The following is a 26,595-nucleotide window of genomic DNA, read 5'->3' as shown; positions in this document are numbered from 1 at the left end:
AGTTTTCTGCAGCTGAAGGTTCTGATTCTGAGGTCTGTGCAGCTGAAGGTTCTTCAGAACTTCTGGATTCTTGAGCTGCACGTTTATCTTGAAGAACTTGTCGGTTCTGCTGCAGATGGATCTTTAGTTGGTTGTTAAAGATGAGGAACATAAATCAGAGTGTCGTCTGCATAGAGACGGATTTAAAGATGGAGCTGAATGTTTCCTGGTTCTGGTTCTGCTTTAAAATGACCTCAAGGATTCTGATCAGATGATCTGAGAAAGTCGGAGCAGTTTCTGGATATTTTTTCTTGTTTTGGTTGGTTTTTTTTTTAAACGGATAATGAAAGAAACTAATTTTTAAGGTATTTTATTCAAACTACGCCGTTCTGTGTGCAAGAAGACATTTCAGTTTCAAAGATTCATAGTTACACAAAAATGTAAAAAATGTCTCCAAAAATAAATAAAATACCTAAAAATATTAATAAATCTCCTGAAATAAATTTAATTTCTTTAAAATATCATAGAGCTGCAAATAAAATGTCAAAAATAGTACAAAAATGTCAAAAAATTATGACTAACACAATACTCATTTATATTGTCTTAGAGCAAAAGAACAGTTTCTGAAGATGAATTAAATATTAAATGATTATTCAAAATTACAGTTATAGTAGAAAAATAAAATGTGAAAAATTATTAACAAAATACTAATTTATATTATTGAAATGTCTTTGAAATAATTTATTTTTTCTGCAAATGAATGAACAATGCACAAGAACAGAATTTCTTTAATGTAAAAGCTGGTAAAAAGGAATAAAATGTCATTGATATTATTAATTTCATAAAACCCAAATATGGAAAGAGAAATTAGTTTTTTTTTAAAAAGTAAAACTAAGTAGTAGTAATACTAAATAATAATAATAATAATGGTGTATGGAGGGTTAAAGCTGTAGATGTCTGGTGTTTAGAGTCTGGAGGGTTAAAGATCTCCTCCTGGTCTTGTGCTGTTTGGAGGTGAGGTCAGCTGTCAGATCTGACGGTTCCTCTGGGCGTCTCATTAGTTCTCATGTCGTTGTGACGGAGGGAGGAGCAGAAACACTCGGAGCTTTTCTTCCCGCTGAGGAGAATCTGTGACGACGGCTGCCAGAGAGAGAGAGCTCAGTTTCCACGGTGACGGCATCCCTCCATCCTCCTCCTCCTCCGTCCGGCTGCAGCGGCTCGTCGTCAGGATGGGAGATAAAGGAACCCGGTAAGACGCTGTTTATTCTGTTTGTTCTGCGCTAGAACCTGACTGTGCTGAGAGAACGTTACATAACGGTAGAACCTCCAGCTCCGTGACGTCTGGGCTGCAGCACCGAGCCTCCAGTAATCTGATTACTGCAACAAACGCTCCGTCCGTGGAGCTGCTGGAGGATCCGAGTATCACTAGCAGTAATCAGAGTACTCAGCGTGGAACCTCCACATAGAACCACACTGTTATTAGGGTTTACAGCAGAAATACTCGGTGAAGGACGAGGCGTTGTGGAGTGACTGACAGTAAACCTGAAGCTTCCTGATGAGGTGGAACTCCTCCAAACCCCAGAAACCTCATCCAGATCTCTGAACCATCAAACTGTTTTAATTCTTCATCATTCATCACCTTTAGTCTCTGGTTGTAGAACTAAAGGAACCAGATCTCCAGATTTAACCAGACTTCAGCTTCATTCCTGCTGAAGTTCAAATCTGCATCAGAATTAGATGGAAAATTAGTTCACAGATGTTCCCTAAACGCCTCAGCAGAAGCTGTAGTTTACTGATGTTCCCTAAACGCCTCAATAAACGGTTTCATTTACTGATGTTCCCTAAACGCCTCAACAGAAGCTGTACTTTACTGATGTTCCCTAAACGCCTCAACAGAAGCTGTACTTTACTGATGTTCCCTAAATGCCTCACAGTTTCCAGATGCTCCTGACAAATCTGGTCTATATGAGACATTTAAAACCTGCTGAGTTACTGCCGGTGTTTATTACAGACATCAGGACTTTCATCATGTCTCCATCAAAAACACTGAGGCTAACAGGCTAACAGCTGTTGACCCTACCATCCACCCCAACATCCTCCCTTTTCTGACTGTGGATCAGTCCTCTATAGAAACACTAGGGGGCGCTGCAGGAGGAAATGGGTTAGATGAAGCAGCTGCTCTGATTGGTTAGAACCCGTCTATCCACCAATCAAAGCATTGCTGCTAAACTCAGATATACAGTTAATTTCATTAGTTGGGGGTTGTTCATCCGACTGTAGCTGAGGATTGTTAGTCCGACTGTAGCTGAGGGTTGTTAGTCTGACTGTAGCTGAGGGTTGTCAGTCCGACTGTAGCTGAGGGTTGTCAGTCCGACTGTAGCTGAGGGTTGTCAGTCCGACTGTAGCTGAGGGTTGTCAGTCCGACTGTAGCTGAGGGTTGTCAGTCCGACTGTAGCTGAGGGTTGTCAGTCCGACTGTAGCTGAGGGTTGTCAGTCCGACTGTAGCTGAGGGTTGTCAGTCCGACTGTAGCTGAGGGTTGTCAGTCCGACTGTAGCTGAGGGTTGTCAGTCCGACTGTAGCTGAGGGTTGTCAGTCCGACTGTAGCTGAGGGTTGTTATATCGACTGTAGCTGAGGGTTGTCAGTCCGACTGTAGCTGAGGGTTGTTATACCGACTGTAGCTGAGGGTTGTCAGTCTGACTGTAGCTGAGGGTTGTCAGTCCGACTGTAGCTGAGGGTTGTCAGTCCGACTGTAGCTGAGGGTTGTCAGTCCGACTGTAGCTGAGGGTTGTCAGTCCGACTGTAGCTGAGGGTTGTTATATCGACTGTAGCTGAGGGTTGTCAGTCCGACTGTAGCTGAGGGTTGTCAGTCCGACTGTAGCTGAGGGTTGTCAGTCCGACTGTAGCTGAGGGTTGTCAGTCCGACTGTAGCTGAGGATTGTTATACCGATGTAGCTGAGGGTTGTTATACTGACTGTAGCTGAGGGTTGTTATACCGACTGTAGCTGAGGGTTGTTATACCGACTGTAGCTGAGGGTTGTTATACCGACTGTAGCTGAGGGTTGTCAGTCCGACTGTAGCTGAGGGTTGTCAGTCCGACTGTAGCTGAGGGTTGTCAGTCCGACTGTAGCTGAGGGTTGTCAGTCCGACTGTAGCTGAGGGTTGTTATATCGACTGTAGCTGAGGGTTGTCAGTCCGACTGTAGCTGAGGGTTGTCAGTCCGACTGTAGCTGAGGGTTGTCAGTCCGACTGTAGCTGAGGGTTGTCAGTCCGACTGTAGCTGAGGGTTGTCAGTCCGACTGTAGCTGAGGGTTGTCAGTCCGACTGTAGCTGAGGATTGTTATACCGATGTAGCTGAGGGTTGTTATACTGACTGTAGCTGAGGGTTGTTATACCGACTGTAGCTGAGGGTTGTTATACCGACTGTAGCTGAGGGTTGTTATACCGACTGTAGCTGAGGGTTGTCAGTCCGACTGTAGCTGAGGGTTGTTATACTGACTGTAGCTGAGGGTTGTTATACCGACTGTAGCTGAGGGTTTTTATACCGACTGTAGCTGAGGGTTGTTATACCGACTGTAGCTGAGGGTTGTCAGTCCGACTGTAGCTGAGGGTTGTTATACTGACTGTAGCTGAGGGTTGTTATACCGACTGTAGCTGAGGGTTTTTATACCGACTGTAGCTGAGGGTTGTTATACCGACTGTAGCTGAGGGTTGTCAGTCCGACTGTAGCTGAGGGTTGTTATACTGACTGTAGCTGAGGGTTGTTATACCGACTGTAGCTGAGGGTTTTTATACCGACTGTAGCTGAGGGTTGTTATACCGACTGTAGCTGAGGGTTGTCAGTCCGACTGTAGCTGAGGGTTGTTATACTGACTGTAGCTGAGGGTTGTTATACCGACTGTAGCTGAGGGTTTTTATACCGACTGTAGCTGAGGGTTGTTATACTGACTGTAGCTGAGGGTTGTTATACCGACTGTAGCTGAGGGTTTTTATACCGACTGTAGCTGAGGGTTTTTATACCGACTGTAGCTGAGGGTTGTTATATCGACTGTAGCTGAGGGTTGTCAGTCCGACTGTAGCTGAGGGTTGTTATATCGACTGTCGCTGAGGGTTGTCAGTCCGACTGTTGCTGAGGGTTGTTATACCGACTGTAGCTGATGGATTTACTGATGGTTGTTTTATCGACTGTAGCTGAGGATTGTCAGTCCGACTGTAGCTGATGTTTGTCAGACTTGTTTCTGTCGTTATTTTCTCAGTAATTCGAGTGAAAAGTGTTTCCAGCAGGTTTTCTGTAGAGCTGCAGCTCATGATGTTTTTTTTTACCTTGGATCGTCTTCTCTATGAATCAGGTGTTTGGTATAAAAGGTGAAAAGGTGAAAAATGTGGATCAGAGTTTCCTCAAAAGTCTTGTTTTCTCTGAGAGGAAACAAACCAGAAAATATTCAGTGAAGAAGCTGAAAACTCAGAGTTTCAACTGATTTCATTAAAAATGACTTTCAGGCATTAATGAACCGTCCAGTTTTTTACCTCACCTTTGCATCTTTTGTTCTCAGTTTGAGAAACAGCAGCATTTTTCAACCCATTTGTCATCCGTGGGTTATTAACAGTATTTTTTTCTCCACAAGGACGGATTTTGGTTATTTTGCAATTTTTATCATATAGATCAATAAACGTTGTCATAAAAGTATTGTAGGCATTATTTAGATCACTTGTATATAGTTGATCCCAGGTTTGTCTTTTCAGATCTTCTCTGAACCCTCCAAAGCCTGACTAGATTTATTCCTTATAATAATTGGCGTTTCCTCTTGCACAGTGTTAAAACATAATTTTTCATAAATTATAAATACAAGGAGGTGATCACTCACATCTGTCATAATTATTTGGCCATGTATATTTGTATGTACTGTATATTGTCAATGATAGTAGCACTGTGAGAAGTGATCCTAGCTGGTTTGGTTTTCATGGGACATAGACCTGTAATCTCCATATACTTCTTAAGCCATTTGTTGCTGCAGTGTTTCCCAGATCTGTGTTGAAATCACCACACAAAATTAATGATTTGTTGATGTCCCCAAACATTTTAATGATCCTATCTGTAAACAAGTAAACACCAGGTCCAGGCCGTCTGTAAATACAACTAATGAATATGTTTTTACCTGTGTCATTTATAATTTCAATAGTAAGCACTTCCTTCAAGTCGGTCACAGTTACAGTTTTCTGCTCAACAACTTTACATTTTACATTTATATCAATGTATAGGCCACGCCCCCTCCTTTTTTAGTAGTTCGGTTTATGTAAAACATGTTGTAGCCTTCAATATGTATTTTGTTAATATGAATTTTCATTAGCCAGGTTTCTGACATGGCAATTATTTTAAAAGTTTGCTTGAGATCGCATTTACTACAGGATGGGATGTTCTTCAGGTTTGGTAGAGTTCCCTCTGAGGATTTACTGCAGGATGAGATGTTCTTCAGGTCTGGCTGGTAGATAGATGCTGGTACCTTCGAGATCCTCCAGACATCCTTCCATCTTCTTCCTCTCATCCAGAGTCTCAGTGGCAGCAGCATTCTCTAGTATCTCATCTGAGCTGGGACTCACCAGGAGGAGACCTGTGACCCCAGCAGGGTTCTGGTTCTCCTCCAGCTGAAGACCTCCCTGGGAAGGTGACCAGGAGGATCCCTACCCACATGTTGAACCTCCTCAGATGGATCCTTTGAAGCAGCAGCAACTCTGAGGAAACCCATTCAGCTGCTCGTGTTTCTCTCTTACCCAGAACTCCAGACCATCAGTGAGGGTTGGAACGTAGATCTACTGCTAAACTGAGAACTTTACCTTTGAGCTCATCTGTTTCTTCACCGTGACAGTTTTCTTAAGCCACAGCTGATCGTGATGTTGATCAATAATCAATAGAGAGTGAGGACAGCTCAAACACCTGACATTTCCAGTAGAAGCAGCAAAAATCTTTGAGAACTTTGTCCACAATGATGCCATTCTCCTGAAACACCTGAGATCTGGTTGGAGTCATGAACCTCCTCATTAGTCTTTGTCATGGTGCCCATTGCTGCTAAACTCCCACAATGCTCTTTGCTTTAATTGTAGTCTGAGTGACGCCTCCTCTGGTCTTTACAGGATTAAACAGGAAGAGGCTCCACCTGGTGGAACAACCAGGAACTACAGCTGATCTACAGCCATCAGAACCTACTTCCTTATGGGTTCATGTACCTGTAATCGGTTAAATTATGAACCAATTAATCGATTACCAATCAGTCATTGACATCCTAAAGTTTCTATTGATGTGGAACTGGCTCAGTTCTGGTACCTGGACCTAATTTGGAGCCATTTGGTGCCAAATCAACAATGTTTGGAACCAAAAATTCTCATGAAGCCATTTTATTTGTTGTGACCCCATAGAACCTTTCTGACTGTTTACAAGAGACAGCAAGGTTTCTGCTTGTTAGAAGCCAAGAGGTACTAGGATATTAATCAAGTGGTTCCTCTTGAAGGGCACGAGTTTTAGTTCCTGGAACTTGTTACCAAAGTAGAACAGCTACAGGTTCTGTAAGTTCCAGCACTACAGATGTTCTTCTTTAGACCCAACATCTGTCTTCTGTCCAAGAACTAAGGAGTCCCAACAGGAAGTGAGAAGTAAGTTGTGCCCACTGAGGAACTTGCAGGTTGGTCCGTGGAGTCCTGAATCTTTGTTCTACTGCAGAACGTCCCTCCAGAACCTGTTTAATGACTGTTTCAGGGCAAAATGAAGTTCCTGCTTCAGTGTTTCTGACAGAACAGAATCTAACTTTTGTTTTTCTGGAGTGGGCGTGTTGCTGGCAGTGACTGATTAACAAAAAGAACAGACCAAGATCTGTCTGAGAACTTCTCTCCTGTCCGTCTGAGATGTAAACCATCAGAGCTGAGGAACTTCCTGTTTGTGAGGAACCGTGTGTGTGTTTGTGCTCTGCGGCCGGTCGAGTGTTTGTGGAGAATATTAATGAAGAGAGTGTGATGGGCTTACAGAGCAGCTTCCTCTGCTTTAGTTCTGGTTCCTCATCGACTTCTTGTCTGTCGTGTTCCTCAAATGAAGCAACGTTCTCCTGTTTTTAGAAGTGTTTTTAATATTTTAAGATATTAAAGACGAAGATTTATTCTGGGCTAAATTCTGAAGATTTTCTTTAATCAGTTTTATTTAAAGTGATAGAATGAAACTTCCAGAAAATAGAACGTTCCCTCAGAGAAGAAAAAAATATTCGTAAGAGTTGTTAAAAAATATAAGTGACGATGGCTGGAGGCGGACTGAGACAGAATTAAAAACTGAAAGAAGAAAAACAAACTTTCAATTAAAAAAACAAAAATTGTTAAAAATCCAAGAAAGTCTTACACACACACACACACACACACGCACACACACACACACATATATTTATAAATCCCAGGATCAGTTAGTCGGGTTTCCTCGGTCTGGTTCTGCATCTTCAGCGTCTTCAGGGAGTCTTCATCCGTCTGCTGACATCCACCACGTATTGATCGGTCCGTTAATGTTCCCTCAGCGTCCTGATCGATCGATCGGCTTCACTTTGATGTTAGAAAATGAAACGGAGTCCAACTAACGTCCAGTAAAACTGAGAATATCCAGTGAAAACTCACAAAAAAGCAGTGAATAACCATCCAATAAAAACAGTCTACTTCCTTCTCTGAGCAGTTTCAGAATAAAAGCAGTAGCTGATATAATTTAGTGGCTCAGATTGAGCTCGTTTGTTCTGTTTTCATTAATTTAATGAAAGCTACACACGTGGACAAAATTGTTGGTACCCCTCAGTTAAAGAAGGAAAAACCCACAATTCTCACTGAAATCACTTGAAACTCACAAAAGTAACAATAAATAAAAATTTATTGAAAATTAAATAATCAAAATCAGCCATCACTTTTGAATTGTTGATTAACATAATTATTTAAAAAAACAAACTAATGAAATAGGGCTGGACAAAAATGATGGTACCCATAACTTAATATTTTGTTGCACAACCTTTTGAGGCAATCACTGCAATTAAACGATTTCTGTATTTGTCAATGAGCGTTCTGCAGCTGTCAACAGGTATTTTGGCCCACTCCTCATGAGCAAACAGCTCCAGTTGTCTCAGGTTTGATGGGTGTCTTCTCCAAATGGCATGTTTCAGCTCCTTCCACATATGTTCAATGGGATTCAGATCTGGGCTCATAGAAGGCCACTTTAGAATAGTCCAACGCTTTTCTCTCAGCCATTCTTGGGTGTTTTTGGCTGTGTGTTTTGGATCGTTGTCCTGTTGGAAGACCCATGACCTGCGACTGAGACCAAGCTTTCTGACACTAGGCAGCACATTTCTCTCCAGAATGCCTTGATAGTCTTCAGATTTCATCGTACCTTGCACACTTTCAAGACACCCTGTGCCAGATGCAGCAAAGCAGCCCCAAAACATTACTGAGCCTCCTCCATGTTTCACCGTAGGGACAGTGTTCTTTTCTTCGTATGCTTGGTTTTTGAGTCTATGAACATAGAGTTGATGTGCCTTACCAAAAAGCTCCAGTTTGGTCTCATCTGTCCAAAGGACATTCTCCCAGAAGCTTTGTGGCTTGTCAACATGCATTTTTGCAAATTCCAGTCTGGCTTTTTTATGAGTTTTTTTCAGCAGTGGTGTCCTCCTTGGTCGTCTCCCATGAAGTCCACTTTGGCTCAAACAACGACGAATGGTGCGATCTGACACTGATGTACCTTGGCCTTGGAGTTCACCTTTAATTTCTTTGGAGGTTGCTCTGGGCTCTTTGGATACAATTCCAACGATCCGTCTCTTCAATTTGTCATCAATTTTCCTCTTGCGGCCACGTCCAGGGAGGTTGGCTACTGTCCCGTGGGTCTTGAACTTCTGAATAATATGAGCCACTGTTGTCACAGGAACTTCAAGCTGTTTAGAGATGGTCTTATAGCCTTTACCTTTAAGATGTTTGTCTATCATTTTTTTTCGGATGTCCTGGGACAATTCTGTCCTTCGCTTTCTGTTGTCCATGTTCAGTGTGGTACACACCTTTTCACCAAACAGCAGGGTGACTACTTGTCTCCCTTTAAATAGGCAGACTGACTGATTATGAGTTTGGAAACACCTGTGATGTCAATTAAATGACACACCTGAGTTAATCATGTCACTCTGGTCAAATAGTTTTCAATCTTTTATAGAGGTACCATCATTTTTGTCCAGGCCTGTTTCATTAGTTTGTTTTTTTAAATAATTATGTTAATCAACAATTCAAAAGTAATGGCTGTTTTTGATTATTTAATTTTCAATAAATTTTTATTTATTGTTACTTTTGTGAGTTTCAAGTAATTTCAGTGAGAATTGTGGGTTTTTCCTTCTTTAACTGAGGGGTACCAACAATTTTGTCCACGTGTGTATGAGTTCACCTTTAACCGTTCCTAACCCTAAAACCTGGAATTAGTCCCTGAATTTAGAAGCAATTCCTTCTGTTCGACCAGCGACTGAAACTCAGAATGTCAACTTCAGATTATAAATATGTTATCAGCTGGAAACAGAATTTCTGGTGTTTTTTTGCAGAGAACAAGTTTGTTTTTTATTTATTCATTCTTGTATTTAATCAGGGACCATGCAGTTACCATAGAACACATATCTGATGTATTACATACAGAGTGTTTAGCATTTAGCTCATTTTCAGCTCCTGTCCCTGGTTGGGCTTTTCAGTAAAAATAATCAGAGGACCAACAACACAAATAAAAACAGCACAGGTCAAATAAGGCAATGATGCCACTGAATTGGTGTTTTTATCCATAGTTTTCGGGGCTTGGTTGTTTAATGAATCGATGTGTTTTACTGTAGATGTTTGAGCCCAAACTGTCAGATAGTAGAGATCTGGGAGAAGATCAGAGCTTCATAGGACTACCTGGTCAGGAATAGAATGTCTGATTAACTTTAAGCAGTAGAGATTTTTTAAAACTGTTTATGAAATCTTCTTCATGTGGAGATTAAATTTAAGTTGAGGGTCTAGTACAACTCCAAGATACTTGAATTCTGTCACTGAAATGATTTCTAGATTTTGTATATTAACTTTAAAGCATTGTTGGTTTGATTTCCTTACTGAGAAGCACAGACACTTTTTTCCAGGTTTAACACGAGGTGATTTTGAACGAGCCACTCTTGGACCTAAACCATACGTGAAGACAGGACGTCTACAGCCTGTGCTGGTGTCTTATTGGTCGTATATATTACTGCGTCATCTGCATAGAGTTGACATGTTGCATTCATTAATGGAAAGACTGAATAGTAAGGAACCAAGAATGGACCCTTGTGGAACGCCCATGTGGGTATTTAAAAACGTGGATGTGTCCTGGTGAACTCTGATGTAAACCGGTGTATTGTCTCAGAGGAAAAACGAAAGAAACCAAATTGGATGAAAGAAAAGTATGATTAACAATATCAAATGCTCCACAACATTACCCCCATCCAGGCTCTGTTTAATATTTCAATGAGGCAACAGTTTGCTGTTTCTATTGAGTGGCCTGGTCTGAAACCAAACTGGTGTGGAAGAAGAAGTTCTCTGTCCTGTAGATAGTCTATCAGTTGTTAGTGACTACTTTTTCAAGAAGCTTAGACAGGACAGGTCAAATAGAGATTGGGTGATAGTTATTGTTGAGAGATAGTTGTTGGTCTGGTTGGTTTGTGGAAAGAAAGAAAGTGACATGATGAGAACAACAAGAACATCTGGACTTTTCTGAACTGAACTAGAAATCAGATCTGTTTTAAAATATTGTTTCCGTAAAATGTGAATATTGAGATTTGACTCTGCAACAGTTCAGGTCAGACGGTTCTACCATCAGTCAGTAGAATGGTGGGACAGAACAACCTGCAAATATTCAGTTTATTCATTATGTTATGAAGCTGCTGGTTTTAAATCTTTAAAAAGCTCTAATGGATGAAATATTTTAGATTTTAAAGACTTTGTGACGTTCTTGCTTTAACCCTTAAAAAGCCGGGACGGAGTATACTCGGTTCACGCTTACTCATACACACAGCCAAAACCGAACATTCTCGGCTTGCTAATTAACATAAAATATGCACACATCCGTATGTTTAAGTCGACCAATGGTAAGATATAAACATTGGCCCCAAATTTGCTTATTTCAAACGATAAAGCCGTATGAGCCGTTATAACGAAGCCGCAATTACGAAGCTTTTATCGAGGTCGTGTACCGTAATAACACGGCCGAAATTCAAAATGGCAAATGGCGAATGTCAACGACAATGCGACCTCGCAAGACTTGATCGATATTTTTATGGATTAGGTGGTTTTAGTATATGTTTTAGTATATGTACTTCTCCAGAAACATGGCCTTGTGAGGGTTAAAACGAGTTGTGATTTGGTGTCTCGTTTTTGTTGTTTGGTGTCTCTTTTTTGTGGCTTTATCTTATTTTTGTCTTATTCTTGTCATCTTGTGTCTCGTTTTTATCATTTTGTGTCTCTTTTGTCATTTTGTGTCTCGTTTTAGTTGGTTGTGTATTTTTTTGTTGTCTTGTGTCTCATATTTGTCATCTTATGTCTTGTTGTTGTCATTTATGTCTCGTTTTAGTCATTTTGTTTTAGTCATTTTGTGTCTTGTTTTAGTCATCTTGTTTAGTCGGTTTGTGTCCCACAGTGGTGGTGTTGTTGGGTTGTGGAGATAAACTGAAATGATGTGATGATAGTAAAATCTTAGAATCTTGACTCTTTCATAGTAAATCTGATCTTGCTGTAGTTTAAATGTTTCTTTTAAAATGTGAATACTGAACTTTCTTCTCTGCTGAAGCTTCCAGTCTGAAACTTTACTACAGGATGGTACAATGAAAATAAAAGAGGAGTGTTGGTCTGTTGGGTTTGTGGAATGATGAAACGGGTATATTGTAATGTCTAAAGGATCTTAGATGTTTGTTCTCCAGTCTGAAGGAAGAGCAGTGAGATGAGAAGCTGTTAGATGTGGAGCTTGTTGAGGCTGTAAATCACATGAATGCTGTCCTCTGGATGAATCTTTAATGCTGTTGATGATCAGCTGCTGACAAACATCCCATAAACGTTCTGTAACGTGGCTGGCCATCCAATCAGAGTCCATTTGCATCACCACTCTGTCTAAAATCTAATTGGACTAATTGCAGAGGCGATGAAGAGCAGCTGGTGGTGTTCTGAGCACGCTCCCTGGAGGACGGCGTCTAATGTTGCTGATTGATCAACATCCATTCAGGAGGAAGCTGAGAGCTAATGGAGGCTAATTTATGATAGCATTAGCACAGGGGGCAGGGCTAGTGATGTCACAGCATCAAAAGGGAGAGGATGATGAAGATGGTGATGATGATGAAGATTTTGATGGTGATGATGATGATGATGGTGATGATGAAGATTTTGATGGTGATGGTGATGGTGATGATGGTGATGAAAATGAGCATGAAAAACTCCACCAGTAACAGATACTAGATGTTCTGAAGATCATATGGCCAGAAATCATATTTTTCTCACCGTGATGCAAACTATAAACTATAGATGAACTATTGATGAACTATTGATGAACTATTGATGAACTATATCAGTTCCAGAACAAAAGTGTGGAATTAAATTCAAATTTTAAAAACAAAACCCATTATTGGTTTATAAAATGAGGAGTTGATCAAATCCAATAATTGAGCTTCTTGTTGATGTTTCACTCTACTAACCAAACAAACCAAATAAGAACCTGTTTCTGTCTGTTTCAGGGTGTTTAAGAAAGCCAGTCCCAATGGAAAGGTGAGTTTCCTTCTTCTCAAAGCCGACAGTTTACTAATAGCAGTCTGTGGACTAAACCGTCCGTCCTCCTCCAGCTCACCGTCTATCTGGGGAAGAGGGACTTCGTGGACCATGTGGACCTGGTAGAACCTGTCGGTGAGCTCCACCTCCATCCAGCACACAGCTGGGTTTAGCTTGTGCTAGCTTTCAAATGCTCATCATCTGACTTTGTTGTGTTTTGTCCCTGCAGACGGTGTCGTTCTGATCGACCCAGAGTACCTGAAGGAGAGGAAAGGTGAGAAATTCAGAACACTGGCAAGTTAAACGTTCTCACCATCTCACCAGACTGTAGCCAATCAAAGGAACCGATCATAATGGTTTACAAAATAGCATAAAACACGTTGTTGTATGTTATATAGACACAAAATAACCAAAAGCACAAAATGAAAAAAACGAGACACAAAACGACTAAAATGTAACACAAAATGCCAAAAACTGGACACAAAATGACCAAAACAAGACACCAAGTGACAGCAGTGAGACAAAATGACAAAAATGAGACAAAACACTGAAAACGAGACAAAACAACAAAAATGAGACACAAAATGTCATGAAAAAAAATTTAAATGTCATATATTATGGCCTGAAAAATATTACATTCAGTTCAACTTGGTAAAAATTTAATAAAGCAAGTCTTTAAAAATGTTGCAGTACGCTATGTCGCTAAAAAAGGCGTGTAAAATGTGGTTCAAAGTATTGAGTTAAAACTGTTTTTAATGTAGTCTCATATGTTGTTGAAAAAGCCATAGCTTGGTACCAACTTTTGTGACTCAAACACATTTAAATTTATGCTTTTTTCATAAAGCAAATGTCGCAGTGGAGTTTTAAAATGTCGGTTTCCATTTCATGCAGTTTTGGATTGTTAAGATGTAAAATAATTGGCAAAGAGCAGAAACAGACTAGAACAGAACGAAGAGAACTAACCATGGTGTCATAAAATGTTCTCATGGAGTCCCTCAGGGGAACATCCTGGAGCCGCTGCTTTTTCTATTTAGATGTGATTTTCTTTATCTTTTACATTTTAACCTGGAAAAAACATCTCAGTTTTACTTTGAAGCTGCAGTGAAAAGTGAAAACGACGTTAGCTACCATAGCTTAGCATAAACACTGGAAGCGGGTGGAAGCTGCTAGCTTGGCTGCCTTAAACAGGAAGTGACTGTTTGCTGTTCCAGTGTTCGTCACTCTGACCTGTGCCTTCCGTTACGGCCGCGAGGATCTGGACGTCCTTGGCTTGACGTTCAGAAAAGATCTGTTCGTGGCCAACATCCAGGCGTTTCCTCCGCCGCCCGAAGAGAAGAAGAGTCTGACCCGCCTGCAGGAGCGTCTCATCAAGAAGCTGGGAGAACACGCCTACCCGTTCACCTTCGAGGTACCACGCTCCATCCTTCATGCTGCTAAAATCAGAGCTGAACCCAGCCGGTTCCTCTAGAATAGATTCATATGGTGAGTTAAAATACCAGAAAGCTGCAGACTGAAAACATTTGGTCTAATGAGACCAGAGATCAACATTTCAGCTTTCATTCCAGGTATTTACAACTAGATCTGATAAACGGCTTATTGGAACCGACGGACTTCAATCAGAATAAAATGAATAAGACTTAATATTTAGTTTTAATAATGGCATCAAGCCTGTGACTCTCTGACATCACCCAACTTCAGCATTCTCCTTCTGTGATGCTTATAGACTTTTTGTAGTTTTTGCAAGGTCTCTATAGACTTTTCGGACTTTTAAGAGATCTTTATAGAGTTTTTGTACTGATGTCAGCGAAGGAACACATGTAGAACATGATTTTTTTTTAATTAATTTTTTTTTTTTTTTTTTTTACCAGAAATACAGATTTCGGGTCTTCTAAAGAATGGAGTTATTGTAGGAAGAAGCTGATTCATACGTAAGAAATGTAGAACTTAGACTTTCTGATGCATTCAAGAAGAATTTTGTTGGTTTTAAAAAAAACAAGTTGTGGAAAAAAGTGTTTGTGTTTCCCGGGGGTGTTTTCTAAAATACCACCAAGAGATCTTACATCTCTACAAACACCAGTTTCATTGTTGAAGCTTCTTCTAGTTCTGTTGAGGTTTCAGCAGATCTGGTCACTTTCTTCCTTAAAAGTTGTTGCAATTGGAGGTCGGTGTTGGGAAATGTCAATCGTTGTTTAAAATTGTTTATGTTTGGAGAATTTTTAAGTGAAACATGTAGAATAATGAGATTTTTATGGGATATCAGGATGTTAGACTTATGGTCGAGATGGAAGCGCATCACAGATGATGCATTCAAGGACAGCTGGTAAGTTCACAGACGGATGGTTCTCTCATAGATGGAGTCATTTTATGTAAAGGTGTTTAAACCAGAGCTGCGCAGTGGATCAGTGGTTAGTGCCATCGCCTCACAGCTTGAAAATCCTCAGTTCACATCCCAGCTTGGTTCTGGGATCTTTCTGCATGGAATCTCCATGTTCTCCCTGCCGGGTTCTCCAGGCCCTTCCACAGCAGAATTTCGCAAAATCACAAAACGCCAAAAGAATGAGATACAAAATGAGACAAAAAAATGATGAAAACGAGACACAAAACGGCAGAAAGAGACACAAAACGACAGAAAGAGACACAAAATGACCAAAATGAGACCCAAAACCCATGATAGGCTGTTACTTGTCCAGGTGTATAGATGATGGGCGTTTAAAGCAGCTTCAGAGGGTTAAACTCTTGTTAAATTCTGTCCTTTTCATGTTTTCTTGTTTTATTACTGTTCAGTACATTTAGTTTTAAACTCAGCGCTGAGTATGTGCTGGCAGATCCTGCAGCAAGCGGTGCTGTTATTTTTTACGTTCATTCTTTGTTCACTGCTACAGCCCATAAAATACCTCAGTCAGGTAACAGGACGGGAGTGGCTGTCAGGGACAGAGGTCAGAGTTTTCACGGTTAAATGTGCATCCACCCTTCTTTGTTGTCTTAAGGAAAGCATTGCCTGTGAGTATTTTCACTGTGATTATTTATTACACAGAACCTTTTGGTTTGTTAAATGACTGATTTGCTGTCTACATTTTTAACGTCATCTTTATATTTGTTTGTAAAGAGTTAAAACACACAAATGTTATTTTCGTGCTTATTATACTGAAAAATGTGATTTTGTTTTTGTTACAGTTTTACTCTGTTGGCTTATGAAGGATACGTCTCATTATAGAAGACAATAGAAGAGTTTATCTGTGTGCCTGGCTGTGCTCATGTCGAACAGAGTAATAAATAAATGAATGTAGCCTCATACTGATCACATATGTTCACTTTGTTTCTGTCTCCTTTAAATTCACGTCTGTTGTGTTTCTGGCTGATGGCTTCAGATGTTTTTACTTCATGTGTTCCAGATTCCTCTGAACCTGCCGTGTTCGGTCACGCTGCAGCCGGGCCCGGAGGACACGGGGAAGGTAAGACTACCTGGAGCTAACATCCAGCGTTAATGAAAGGAGCTCAGTGTGAAGTCTGAAGCCGTTTCTGTTCGTCCTGCCTTCAGGCCTGCGGAGTCGACTTCGAGGTGAAAGCTTTTTGTGCAGAAAATGTTGAAGAAAAGATCCACAAAAGGTAAAAGTGCTCCGCTCCCACACTTCTCGTTCCTCCCAAACACTACAGACATGAATTATGAATGGAAGGGAAATCAGTGGAGCATTAGCAGCTTCCTGCTCACATCATCTCACTGCTGACAGCCAGAAACCTCAACGCCTAAAGATCTGCACAGACAGCCACATCTAAACCCACCTCTGGAACATCTCCAGAACATCTAAACCCACCTCTGGAACATCTCCAGAACATCTAAACCCACCTCTGGAACATCTCCAGAACATCTAAACTCACCTCTGGAACATCTCCAGAATTACTCCGTTTAGTTCTGGTAAAACTGAAAGAATCTGCAGATTTTCAGTTTTCTGATGGTTCTTGAATTAATCTAAATTACAAAAACAAGACACAAAATGAGTAATATCAAAGCTACTGCATGAATAAATAAACACAGCTCAGAAACAGAGACGAGAGGAGCAGGTTGTTGGAGATCCATCCAGCATGGAGGAACATCTTCTACAGATGAGCAGAGTAGAGAGGAAAAGCCTGGAAACATGGGGACAGAAATACATCTACAGGATGAGGAGATCTGACCTGGACGACTGAGGACCTCCACATAAGTCTGAGGAGACAACATGTTTGATAGTTTTGGACTAACTGGTTCCAGGTTTTCACATTTTTGTAAAATAAATATTTCAAGAATCAAAGTCCTGTTGCCAGAAGAACATCTCTGAGTTCTCTCTCCTTCTTCATGATGTTCTGGTTCCTCAGAGCTGCAGGACGTTAGGTGAACCACAGAGAAGAACGAGGTGTTTGTTGTTGCAGGAACTCGGTGCGTCTGGTGATCAGGAAGGTTCAGTACGCTCCAGAGAAAGCAGGTCCTCAGCCCACAGCAGAAACCACCAGACAGTTCCTGATGTCGGACAAACCTCTACACCTGGAGGCCTCTCTGGACAAGGAGGTAGCGCCTTAGAACACCTGGACACACCTTAAAACACACCTGAACACTCCTCAAAACACACCTGAATACTCCTTAGAACACCTGAACACTCCTCAAAACACACCTGGACACACCTTAGAACACCTGAACACACCTCAAAACACACCTGAATACTCCTTAGAACACCTGAACACTCCTCAAAACACACCTGAATACTCCTTAGAACACCTGGACATACCATAGAACACATGAACACATCTAAAACATACCTGGACACACCTAAAACACACCTGGACACACCTTAGAACACCTGAACACACCTCAAAACACACCTGAATACTCCTTAGAACACCTGGACATACCATAGAACACACTTGAACTCTCCTTAGAACGCCTGAACACATCTTTGAACAATCCTTAGAACACTCCTGAACACTTCTTGTAACACACCTGAATAAACCTGAACACTCCTTAGAACACCTGAACGCATCTTAGAAAACACCTGAACACTCCTTAGAACACACGTGAACACACCTTAGAACACCTGAGCACAACTAAATGTACCTGTACATCTATAAATGCACCTGTGACTATTACTAGTAAGAACCTCTGATCCTTGGTTTAGCTTTTACAACCTGTGATGATGTTGTTCCTGTTGTTGTTGTTGTTCCTGTGGTTGTTGCTGTTGTTCCTGTTGTTGTTCCTGTTGTTGTTCCTGTTGTTGTTGCTGTTGTTCCTGTTGTTGTTGTTGTTGTTCCTGTTGTTGTTGCTGTTGTTCCTGTTGTTGTTGTTGTTGTTCCTGTGGTTGTTGCTGTTGTTCCTGTTGTTGTTCCTGTTGTTGTTGCTGTTGTTCCTGTTGTTGTTGTTGTTGTTCCTGTTGTTGTTGCTGTTGTTCCTGTTGTTGTTGTTGTTGTTTCGGTTGCTGTTGTTTCTGTTGCTGCTGCTGTTGCTTTTGCTGTTGTTGTTCCTGTTGTTGTTGCTGTGGTTCCTGTTGTTCCTGTTGTAGTTGTTGCTCTTGCTTTTCCTGTTGTTGTTGCTGTTGTTTTTGTTTCGGTTTGCTGTTGTTGTTGTTCCTGTTGCTGTTCCTTTAGCTGTTGTTGTTGTAGTTGTTGCTGTTGTTCCTGTTGTTGTTCCTTTTGTTGTAGTTGTTGTTGTTGCTGTTGCTTTTGCTGTAGTTGTTGCTTTTGCTGTTGTTCCTGTTGTTGTTGGTGTTCCTTTTGTTGTTGCTGTTGCTTTTGCTGTTGTTGTTGGTGTTGTTGCTGCTGCTGTTGGTTTAACAGCTGTATCCTCCTGTTGTCTCAGATTTATTACCACGGTGAGCCCATCAGCGTCAACGTCCACGTCACCAACAACACCAACAAGACGGTGAAGAAGATGAAGATCTCAGGTGGGTGCTGCTGTGTTGTTGTGTTGTGTTGTGGTAGTTGTGTGGCATTGTGTTGCATTACATTGTGTTGAGTTGTGATGTTGTGTTGAGTTGCGTTTTTTTGTGTTGTGATGTGTTGCGTAGCATTGTGTTGAGTTGTGATGTGTTGTGTTGTGTTCAGTTGCATTGTGTTGAGATGTGGTGCTTTGTTTTGTGATGAGTTGTGTGTTTCATTCTCCCGTTGTGTGTCCACAGTGCGACAGTACGCTGACATCTGCCTGTTCAACACGGCTCAGTACAAATGTCCCGTCGCCACCGAGGAGTCTGAGTGAGTTTAAACCAAACTAACGTTTAGTTTCAGCTCCGAGATGTTCCAAAAGGTCCACAAGGTCCAGAAGGTCCACAAGATCCAGAAAGTTCAGAAGATCCAGAGGGTCCAAAAGATCCAGAAGATCAGAGGGTCCAGAAGGTCCAGAAAGTCCAGAAGGTACAGAAGATCCAGAAGATCCTGAAGGTCCAGTTGGTCCGGAAGGTCCCTGTCTGAAGGTAAACAGGATCCAGATCCAGAAGGTTCCAGTCTGAAGGTAAACAGGATCCAGATCCAGAAGGTTCCAGTCTGAAGGTACACAGATGGAACAACCAGGAACAGAACTTTGCCTGAGTTCTCCTTCTTCGTGTTGTTCTGGTTCCAAAGAGAACTTTAGATTGAAACATGAACCACAGTGAAGATAAACAAGACTAACTTGGTCCAGATGGTGCCAGATGTGCCTGAACTATAGAACCCTGACAATACCTAGACGTGTTCCCTCAGTTCTCCAGTTCACTCCAGTGTTTCTTCTCTCTGCAGCGACATGGTGGCTCCCAGCTCCACCTTCTGCAAGGTCTTCACTCTGACTCCATTCCTGGCCAACAACCGGGAGAAACGAGGTCTGGCTCTGGATGGGAAGCTGAAGCACGAAGACACCAACCTGGCGTCCAGCACCCTGTGAGTCCAGCAGAACCTTCAGAACCTCCAGAACCTTCAGGGTGACACCTTACTGACTCTGTTCTGTCTACAGGTTGAGGGAAGGAGCCAACAAGGAGATCCTCGGCATCATCGTGTCCTACAAGGTCAAAGTGAAGCTGGTGGTGTCACGAGGCGGGTCGGTACTCCGTTCTGGTTCCTCAGGTTCCTCTGTGTGTCTGAGCTCAGGTGTAGCTTCAGGTGAACTCCAGGATAATGTAGAACCAGACTGATGTAGAACCTGACTGATGTAGAAGCAGGTTGTTGAGGCTCAGACTGGGGTTGTTCCTCCTCAGAAGGTCCCTCCAGGTCTGCTGAAGTGCAGTTTGTGTCCACAGCTCCAGGTTCTTCTGGAGGCTCTGATGATGGCAGATGTTAGTGAGCTCAGTCAGAGGTAGTAGGTGGATGTGAATGAAACACCTGATGATGTTCCTGTCCGTTGGTTTCAGGCTCCTGGGAGACCTGGCGGCCAGGTAAGCTCCACCTGCACCAACACATTCCTCCTGTCTCTGAGCTCAGCTTCACCAGATCTTCTGTCTTGCAGCGACGTCTCGGTGGAGCTTCCCTTCACGCTGATGCACCCCAAGCCTCTGGAGGAATCCATTTACAGAGACGGTGAGGCTAACACTAATGCTAGCTTAACTTCACTGGAAGCTGCTAACATCTAGCTAACACTAATTTTATTTCACTGGAAGCGGCTAGCATTAAGCTAGCATTAACTTTATTTTACTGGAAGCTACTAGCATTAAGTTAGCATTAGCTTTATTTTACTGGAAGCTACTAGCATTAAGTTAGCATTAGCTTTATTTTAGTGGAAGCTGCTAGTGTCAAGCTAACATTAGGTTTATTTTAGTGGAAGCTGCTAGCGTCAAGCTAACATTAGGTTTATTTTAGTGGAAGCTGCTAGCGTCAAGCTAACATTAGCTTTATTTCATTTTGTGTCTCATTTTTGTTGTTTTGTGTCTCGTTTTTGCTGTTTTGTGTCAAATTTTTTGTCATTTTGTGTCTAATTTTTGTAATTTCGTCTCGTTTTTGTCATTTTGTGTGTCATTTTTGTCATTGTGTGTCTTTTTGTCGTCATCTTGCTGCTGTGTTTACTGTTTCTGAGCTTGTTCTCTCGGATTTTCAGTTTTTTCCTGCTTCCTGTTGGGTTTAATGGTTTGTTTTCTAGATGCTTTATGGAACGTTTTAAGGACCTTAAAGTGTATTTTGTGTAAATCTTAGCTGAACAGATCTTTTCATGGCTGCTTCCTGCACACAGACTGTAGATTTGTGTCTCTGAATCATCTGTCCTTCCTGTCCTGTGTGGAGGACCGGCTGTATTAACTCCTGATGAACAGAAAAACATCATGGTTGTTGGGTTGTTGATGTTCTCGCTGTATAATCAGCTCCTCCTCTTCCTCTCTCAGCTCCAGATGAAGCTCCGATCGACACAAACCTCATCGAGTTCGACACACAGTAAGCCTGGTCTTCCTGTCTGCACTGTGATTGGCTGTTGTCCGGGGGTTTCCTGTGAACATTAGCGGTGATGGACGGTCTCTTGGGCCGCAGCCTTTAATGCGTCTTAATGCGGCTGCAGCAGGAAATGGGCTCTGGGCTGGAGGGAGGACCAGCACCACAGCAGCAGCTCAGTCAGGAGGGTCAATGGAGATGTTCTCATCCAATCAGTGATCACTAGCTTAGCATCAATAGTCAATAAAGTAACACTAACTGCCCTGTGGTAATTTTACTATTTTAGTCTAAAGATACTAAATTTGTGCCTCAAAGATTGAGATAAAATCACCTCCAGGTCTAACATTAGAGTCCAGGAGGTGGTCCTCTCTGCAGAGTAACTCACATCCAGCCCACATTCTCATTGGATCTTCATCATTTTACCTCCTCAGAGGCAATAACATTCAGCATAAACGTTAACAGTAGCTAAAATTATGAATAAACAGTTGAAAGAGTTAGCTAACAGCATGGACTAACAATAAGTTAACAGAATTATTTAGCTAGCCGTGTGGGTGGGTAATGGAATAGTTAATAGTTAAATATTTATCATATAGCATGGGTTTTAACATTAGCTAAAACCCATAGTTTTAGCTAATGTTTGAATTAGCTAAAATTACGAGTAAACAGTTGGATGTTTTCCGCTAACAGCTAAATGTGTTCTCTTGAACGCCAAACTTCCAATTGACCAGAACCTTCTCCTCATCACAGCGACGATGACATCATCTTTGAGGACTTCGCCCGGCAGCGGCTGATTGGTGCGAAAGACGACAAGGACGAAGACGAGGAGCCGGTGGATTCGCCCAAACTGGACGACAGATAGAGATAAACGGCGGTGTTTAGCGTGGAGCTAACGGAGGTCAGCTTTAGGTCAGTCTGGACACCCTTCAACACTCGCTGGTGTTTGTGTTTCCTGTCCGTCCTCTGTGTCCTGAATCCTCCGGGTGAAGCAGCTCTTCTTTGTTAGCCAGCTGGAACTCTGAACCGCGGCGTCGTAACGCCAGCTGGTAGCATGCCTCTAGCGTCTCTTTGTTCTACGTGTTTCCATTAGCGATGAACAGGAGTCCAGTTGTGTTGAGATTAGTTTCAATATTGTGTATCAGAGGGTCTTCGTAACAACAACACTGCCAACTGAACAGTTCACCGTCGGAGCCACGACTTCAGCCGACCAGGAGGCTAACGGTCGGTCTGTATGTTGAAGGAACATACGTGTGATATGCAGGACACCCGAGCTGCCAGTAGAACCTCAAACCATCAGCTGGGAGGACGCTGGCCTGTTTGCATGGAATACATCAGTATGATTCATCAATAATCAGCCTTTATAGCAACGCCCTGATTTTAAAGAGCATCCGAGTGTTTGTTGTCTCATGTTTTCATCGTCAGTATTCACGGTAATCTTTCACATCGTTCCTATAAAATGACATAAACGGAAAATGACAAAACAAGACATACAACGGCAAAAATGAGACACAAAACAACAGAAACGTGACAGAAAATGACAAAACAAGACATAAAACGACAATAACGAGATGACAAAAACTAGACACGACAAAAACGAGACACATTGACAAAAACAACAGAAAGGTCATCTGCAGGTTCTGCTGACATGTTGTGGGAAACGTTCCATGAATAATAACTATTTAAAATACTATGTTGATTTGAAAAGTGTTCCCACACTTACAAGAAACATCAATGAAAAAATAAAACCAAAAAAGGAAATTTAAATTAGATTCCAACTGTTTTATTAGAGATCCAGTTTAGTCATCTTAGGGTAGGACAAGAGAAAAATAACATTTTAGGGGAACTCCTGATTTATTTGGTATTTTCAAGATATTTTCAAACATTCTTTTCTCCTAGTGGTTTTAGATTTGGTCTCAGAACAAGAACATTTACACATCTATTCCTTTTTGGTTGTTTTCAAACTGATCACGTTTATCGATTAACAAAAATCACTCCTTCAATGATCAGTTATTCAGGAGGCTCAGTGCAATTACTGAACCTTTATTCTGAAAGCTAACCAGAGCATCAGCTTCCTTCGGGTGACCATTGTGCAGGTGTGTAATGGTTTGTGTGATGACAGAGGACCAGAACACCAACTGTAGTTTTTATTTCCGAGTTTCATTCCAGGATCAGAATGTCTCTATGGGTTCTCCTCTTGTTCCAGCTAGTCGGAATTTAAGAACCCAACTTGTATATTTCACTGCATCTTTAATAAAAGGACGTTTGTGGCCATCGCTGTGTGTTTTGTCTTTATGATAGAGGTGAAAATAAAGTTATTTAGGAGTTAGGATTGGGTTGGATTGGGGTGGGTTAGGGTTAGCAGTCCCTCCAGGAATTCGCAATGTTGCGCTCGCATGAATTCACGTGAAATCAACCAATCTTCATGAATTTTGCGCGGCCTTGCAATTTTGTCCAATCACTGTAACTTTCCCACAATTTTGTCCCGCCTCCCGTGAGTTCCACCAATCGTAGCAGCTCCCAGCGCAAACTAATGCACGTACGTCACCGAATTCACTTCCTGTTTATGGTTTGATGATGCAGACATGTGCGATACTAATGTCTCTGATTTACCAACAAAAATTACTGCTGAAGACCATGATAAACAATTAATTCACTGATGTTCTTCACCAAAGCGCAGCTAAACTGTTTTACGCTCATGCAATACTGTGGTGGAATACAAAAAAGAAAAAAATCATCGATTGATACACACTTTTTTTAAAACATGAAACATGTTAGAACGACTGAAATGATCAGAAAACAGACCAGACAAATCACCATGATGGAAACTGTTGCATCCAGATCCATTAGAGCTCTGAAAGAATGAAGGTAAATTAGATTATTTATTCCACCAAAGAACACGGCAGAGTTATGTGACGATCAGCGTGTGTGAATCCTTCCTCTGTTACCAACATCACTCAGAAACAGACTCAGAGATTTAAATGAAGTTTTCAGGGTCGGTCAGAAATGACACAAGGACCAAATGATTAGACTTCAGCAGTGATACGGCCTAAAGTTTGGATCCACGGATTTGTTAAGAATTTCCCATTGAGGTAACGGCACGGCATCTGATAGCAGCACAGTAACCATGGCAACAAGTGAACACTACCTCAGCGGCCTGCTGACGATCACATGATTGTGATCAACCAACAAATCTACCACTGTGGACGAATCGGAAATGACACAAGGAACAACTGATTAAATTGTGGGGGTGTTTCTGAGTCCCATCAATTCCCGTCGCCGGCTACATATTAAGGTCACGTGATTCGGTACGTACACATGCAGAACACACACCTGCACTCAGCACAAGGTCAGGTAATGAACAGTCTTGGTGGAGGACTGTGCTCTCTTCTTGTTAATTGGCGTGACAAGACGTGAGCGTGTGTGTGTGAACACGTGTACCAGGAAGTGAAATTAACTTCTTAAGCCACTGACAGATATGTCCAAATATGATTCATTCAATAGTAAATGATCATTTTGTGCTGCAAATCTACCAACCACTTCACGTTAAACCAGTATCTTACTGCTGCTAATGTCCCACCGTGGTGTGCCAGCTTTTGTGGAAATTTCGGAATAAATATTGTCAATTACAGCATTTAAACATGTCCTACAAGCTGGAAAAATGCAGCTTTTTAGCAATTGTCACTGTCTCCCGCAATTTCATCACAACAAATAAGCTTAAAACATCGCAACTTTTTTCGCAATTCAGCGAATTCAGGCATTTTCGGGAGCACCGAAAAACGCCCGCAAAATCCTGGAGGAACTGGGTTAGGTTAGGGTGGAGTGGGTTAGGGTTAGGTTAGAGGTGGGGTGGGTTAGAGTTAGGGCTGTAACACAGTAAACCTCAGACCTACTGCGCCGACAGGGTTTATTTGGTTCTCTCTGAGTTTATCTCCGCTGGTGGACGTCGTGTTTGTGGTTTTCCAGTAGGACAAACCTTCACAGACATGATTGTTTTTGCTCTCAGATTAATGATCCTCAGGAAGCCGTTGCGGATCTCTTTGGTCCGGACGCCATAGATGATGGGGTTGACCGTCGCTGGGAGCAGGATGTACATGAGGCCCATGAAGGAGTTGGCATCGGTGGGTATGGGGATGTTCAGGTTGTGAGACAGGAAGCTGACGCTGCCCACAAGGTAGAAACACATCATCACCATCAGGTGAGTCCCACAGGTGTGGAAGGCCTTCCGACGTTCTTCGCCGGCTGCTGCTCGCAACACGACACTGATGATCTTCATGTAGGAGAAGAAGATGAGCGGTATGTCCACACCTACGAAGCAGATGATAACGGCGAGGCCTGCGGCGCTGTTCCTGCTGGTGCTGCTGCAGGCCAGGCTGACCAGTGCCATGTGGTCGCAGTAGCAGTGTCGGATGACGTTGGAGCTGCAGAACCTCAGAGAACCTGCCAGACCCACCAGCGTGGCCATGATGGAGACGCTGCGCAGCAGCGTGAACAGCAGCAGCTTCGCCAGCATGGACAAGTCGATGATCTCAGCGTAGCGCAGCGGCTTGCAGATGGCGACGTAGCGGTCCAATGCCATGGCCAGCAGCAGCGTGGACTCGACTGAGGACAGGAAGTGGGTGAAGAACATCTGAGTCAGGCAGCCAGCCAGCGAGATGTGGTCCCAGTCAAACAGGAAGCCCAGCAGCATGTTGGGAACGATGGTGGTGACCACCAGGACGTCGACCACACACAGCAGGCAGACCAGCAGGTACATGGGGCTGTGCAGACCGGCCACGCTGCGGATCACGTAGACCACCAGAGAGTTCCCCAGCAGCACCAGCAGGTAGGATGCAGAGAATGGCAGCGCCAGCAGCCGCCGGTGCTTCTGCAGCTCAGGAAACCCTCTGAACACGAAGCTGCTGTGGGAGAAGTTCTGACCCAACATCCTGAGGGCTCCCTGGACAGACAACCGGAAAAAAATGACAAGATCAGGACAGTTGAGACATGGAATCAATGGATTTACCCATCGGTTGGTGTGGTTTATGGTAGAACATGGTGATCTTTGTATGTCACAAAGCAGCTTTAGCTTCTAGTTCTTCTAACCCCACACAACATGACAAAAAATGAGACATAAAATGACAAAAACAAGACACAAAATGACAAAAAAATGAGACACAAAATGACAAAAACAAGACACAAAATGGCAAAAAAATGAGACACAAAATGACAAAAAGACACAAAATGACAAAAAATGAGACATAAAATGATAAAAACAAGAAACAAAATGACAAAAAATGAGACACAAAATGACAAAAACAAGACACACAGTGACAAAAAATGAGACATAAAATGATAAAAACAAGACACAAAATGACAAAAACGAGACACAAAGCAAATAAAAACAACAACAAATGATTTCCTGTTAATCTGCTGCTTATTTAACACTTTCAACTTCTGGCAGAACAAATAAATAAAATACTGTCTTTGAAAGAATTTAAAAGTCATGTCTTTTTAA

The 26,595-nt window shown here is 42.1% G+C and overlaps 2 protein-coding genes across 3 annotated transcripts; one reads left to right on the top strand and one right to left on the bottom strand.

Moving 5' to 3' along the window:
• Positions 1-1,001: 1,001 nt before the first annotated feature.
• On the top strand, positions 1,002-23,372 carry arrb1 (arrestin, beta 1). Of its 2 annotated transcripts, XM_051957913.1 has the most exons (16): positions 1,005-1,228; positions 12,734-12,764; positions 12,839-12,899; positions 12,994-13,038; positions 13,976-14,172; positions 16,157-16,216; positions 16,303-16,370; positions 17,169-17,304; positions 18,586-18,670; positions 18,905-18,977; positions 19,497-19,634; positions 19,708-19,791; positions 20,102-20,125; positions 20,197-20,267; positions 21,062-21,110; positions 21,852-23,372. In XM_051957913.1, the coding sequence occupies exons 1-16, from the start codon at positions 1,209-1,211 to the stop codon at positions 21,961-21,963; spliced, it is 1,254 nt and encodes a 417-aa protein (XP_051813873.1). In that variant the 5' UTR covers positions 1,005-1,208; the 3' UTR covers positions 21,964-23,372. The 2 variants fall into 2 exon arrangements, 1 of the variants encoding a protein (XP_051813873.1); XR_007945841.1 differs by lacking the exon at positions 21,852-23,372 and having other exon boundaries at positions 1,002-1,228; positions 19,991-20,125; positions 21,062-21,106.
• Positions 23,373-24,799: 1,427 nt separating this feature from the next.
• or55e1 (odorant receptor, family 55, subfamily E, member 1) lies at positions 24,800-26,034 on the bottom strand. The gene has a single exon (XM_051957920.1). The coding sequence runs from the start codon at positions 26,023-26,025 to the stop codon at positions 25,006-25,008; it is 1,020 nt and encodes a 339-aa protein (XP_051813880.1). The 5' UTR covers positions 26,026-26,034; the 3' UTR covers positions 24,800-25,005.
• Between the last annotated feature and the right edge of the window lie 561 nt (positions 26,035-26,595).

The sequence above is a fragment of the Acanthochromis polyacanthus genome, chromosome 13, assembly GCF_021347895.1.
Source record: "Acanthochromis polyacanthus isolate Apoly-LR-REF ecotype Palm Island chromosome 13, KAUST_Apoly_ChrSc, whole genome shotgun sequence".
Lineage (NCBI taxonomy): Eukaryota > Metazoa > Chordata > Actinopteri > Pomacentridae > Acanthochromis > Acanthochromis polyacanthus.
The sequence above is the reverse complement of the archived record's forward strand: the minus strand, read 5'-3'. Positions and strand labels throughout refer to the sequence as shown.

Bases quoted from the DNA above. Each gene is read 5' to 3' on its own strand.
- arrb1 (XM_051957913.1), top strand. From the start codon at position 1,209: ATGGGAGATAAAGGAACCCG. The intron at 1,229-12,733 runs GTAAGACGCTGT...TGTCTGTTTCAG, and splicing joins ATGGGAGATAAAGGAACCCG to GGTGTTTAAGAAAGCCAGTC. The intron at 19,635-19,707 runs GTGAGTCCAGCA...TTCTGTCTACAG, and splicing joins AACCTGGCGTCCAGCACCCT to GTTGAGGGAAGGAGCCAACA.
- or55e1 (XM_051957920.1), bottom strand. From the start codon at position 26,025: ATGTTGGGTCAGAACTTCTCCCACAGCAGCTTCGTGTTCAGAGGGTTT.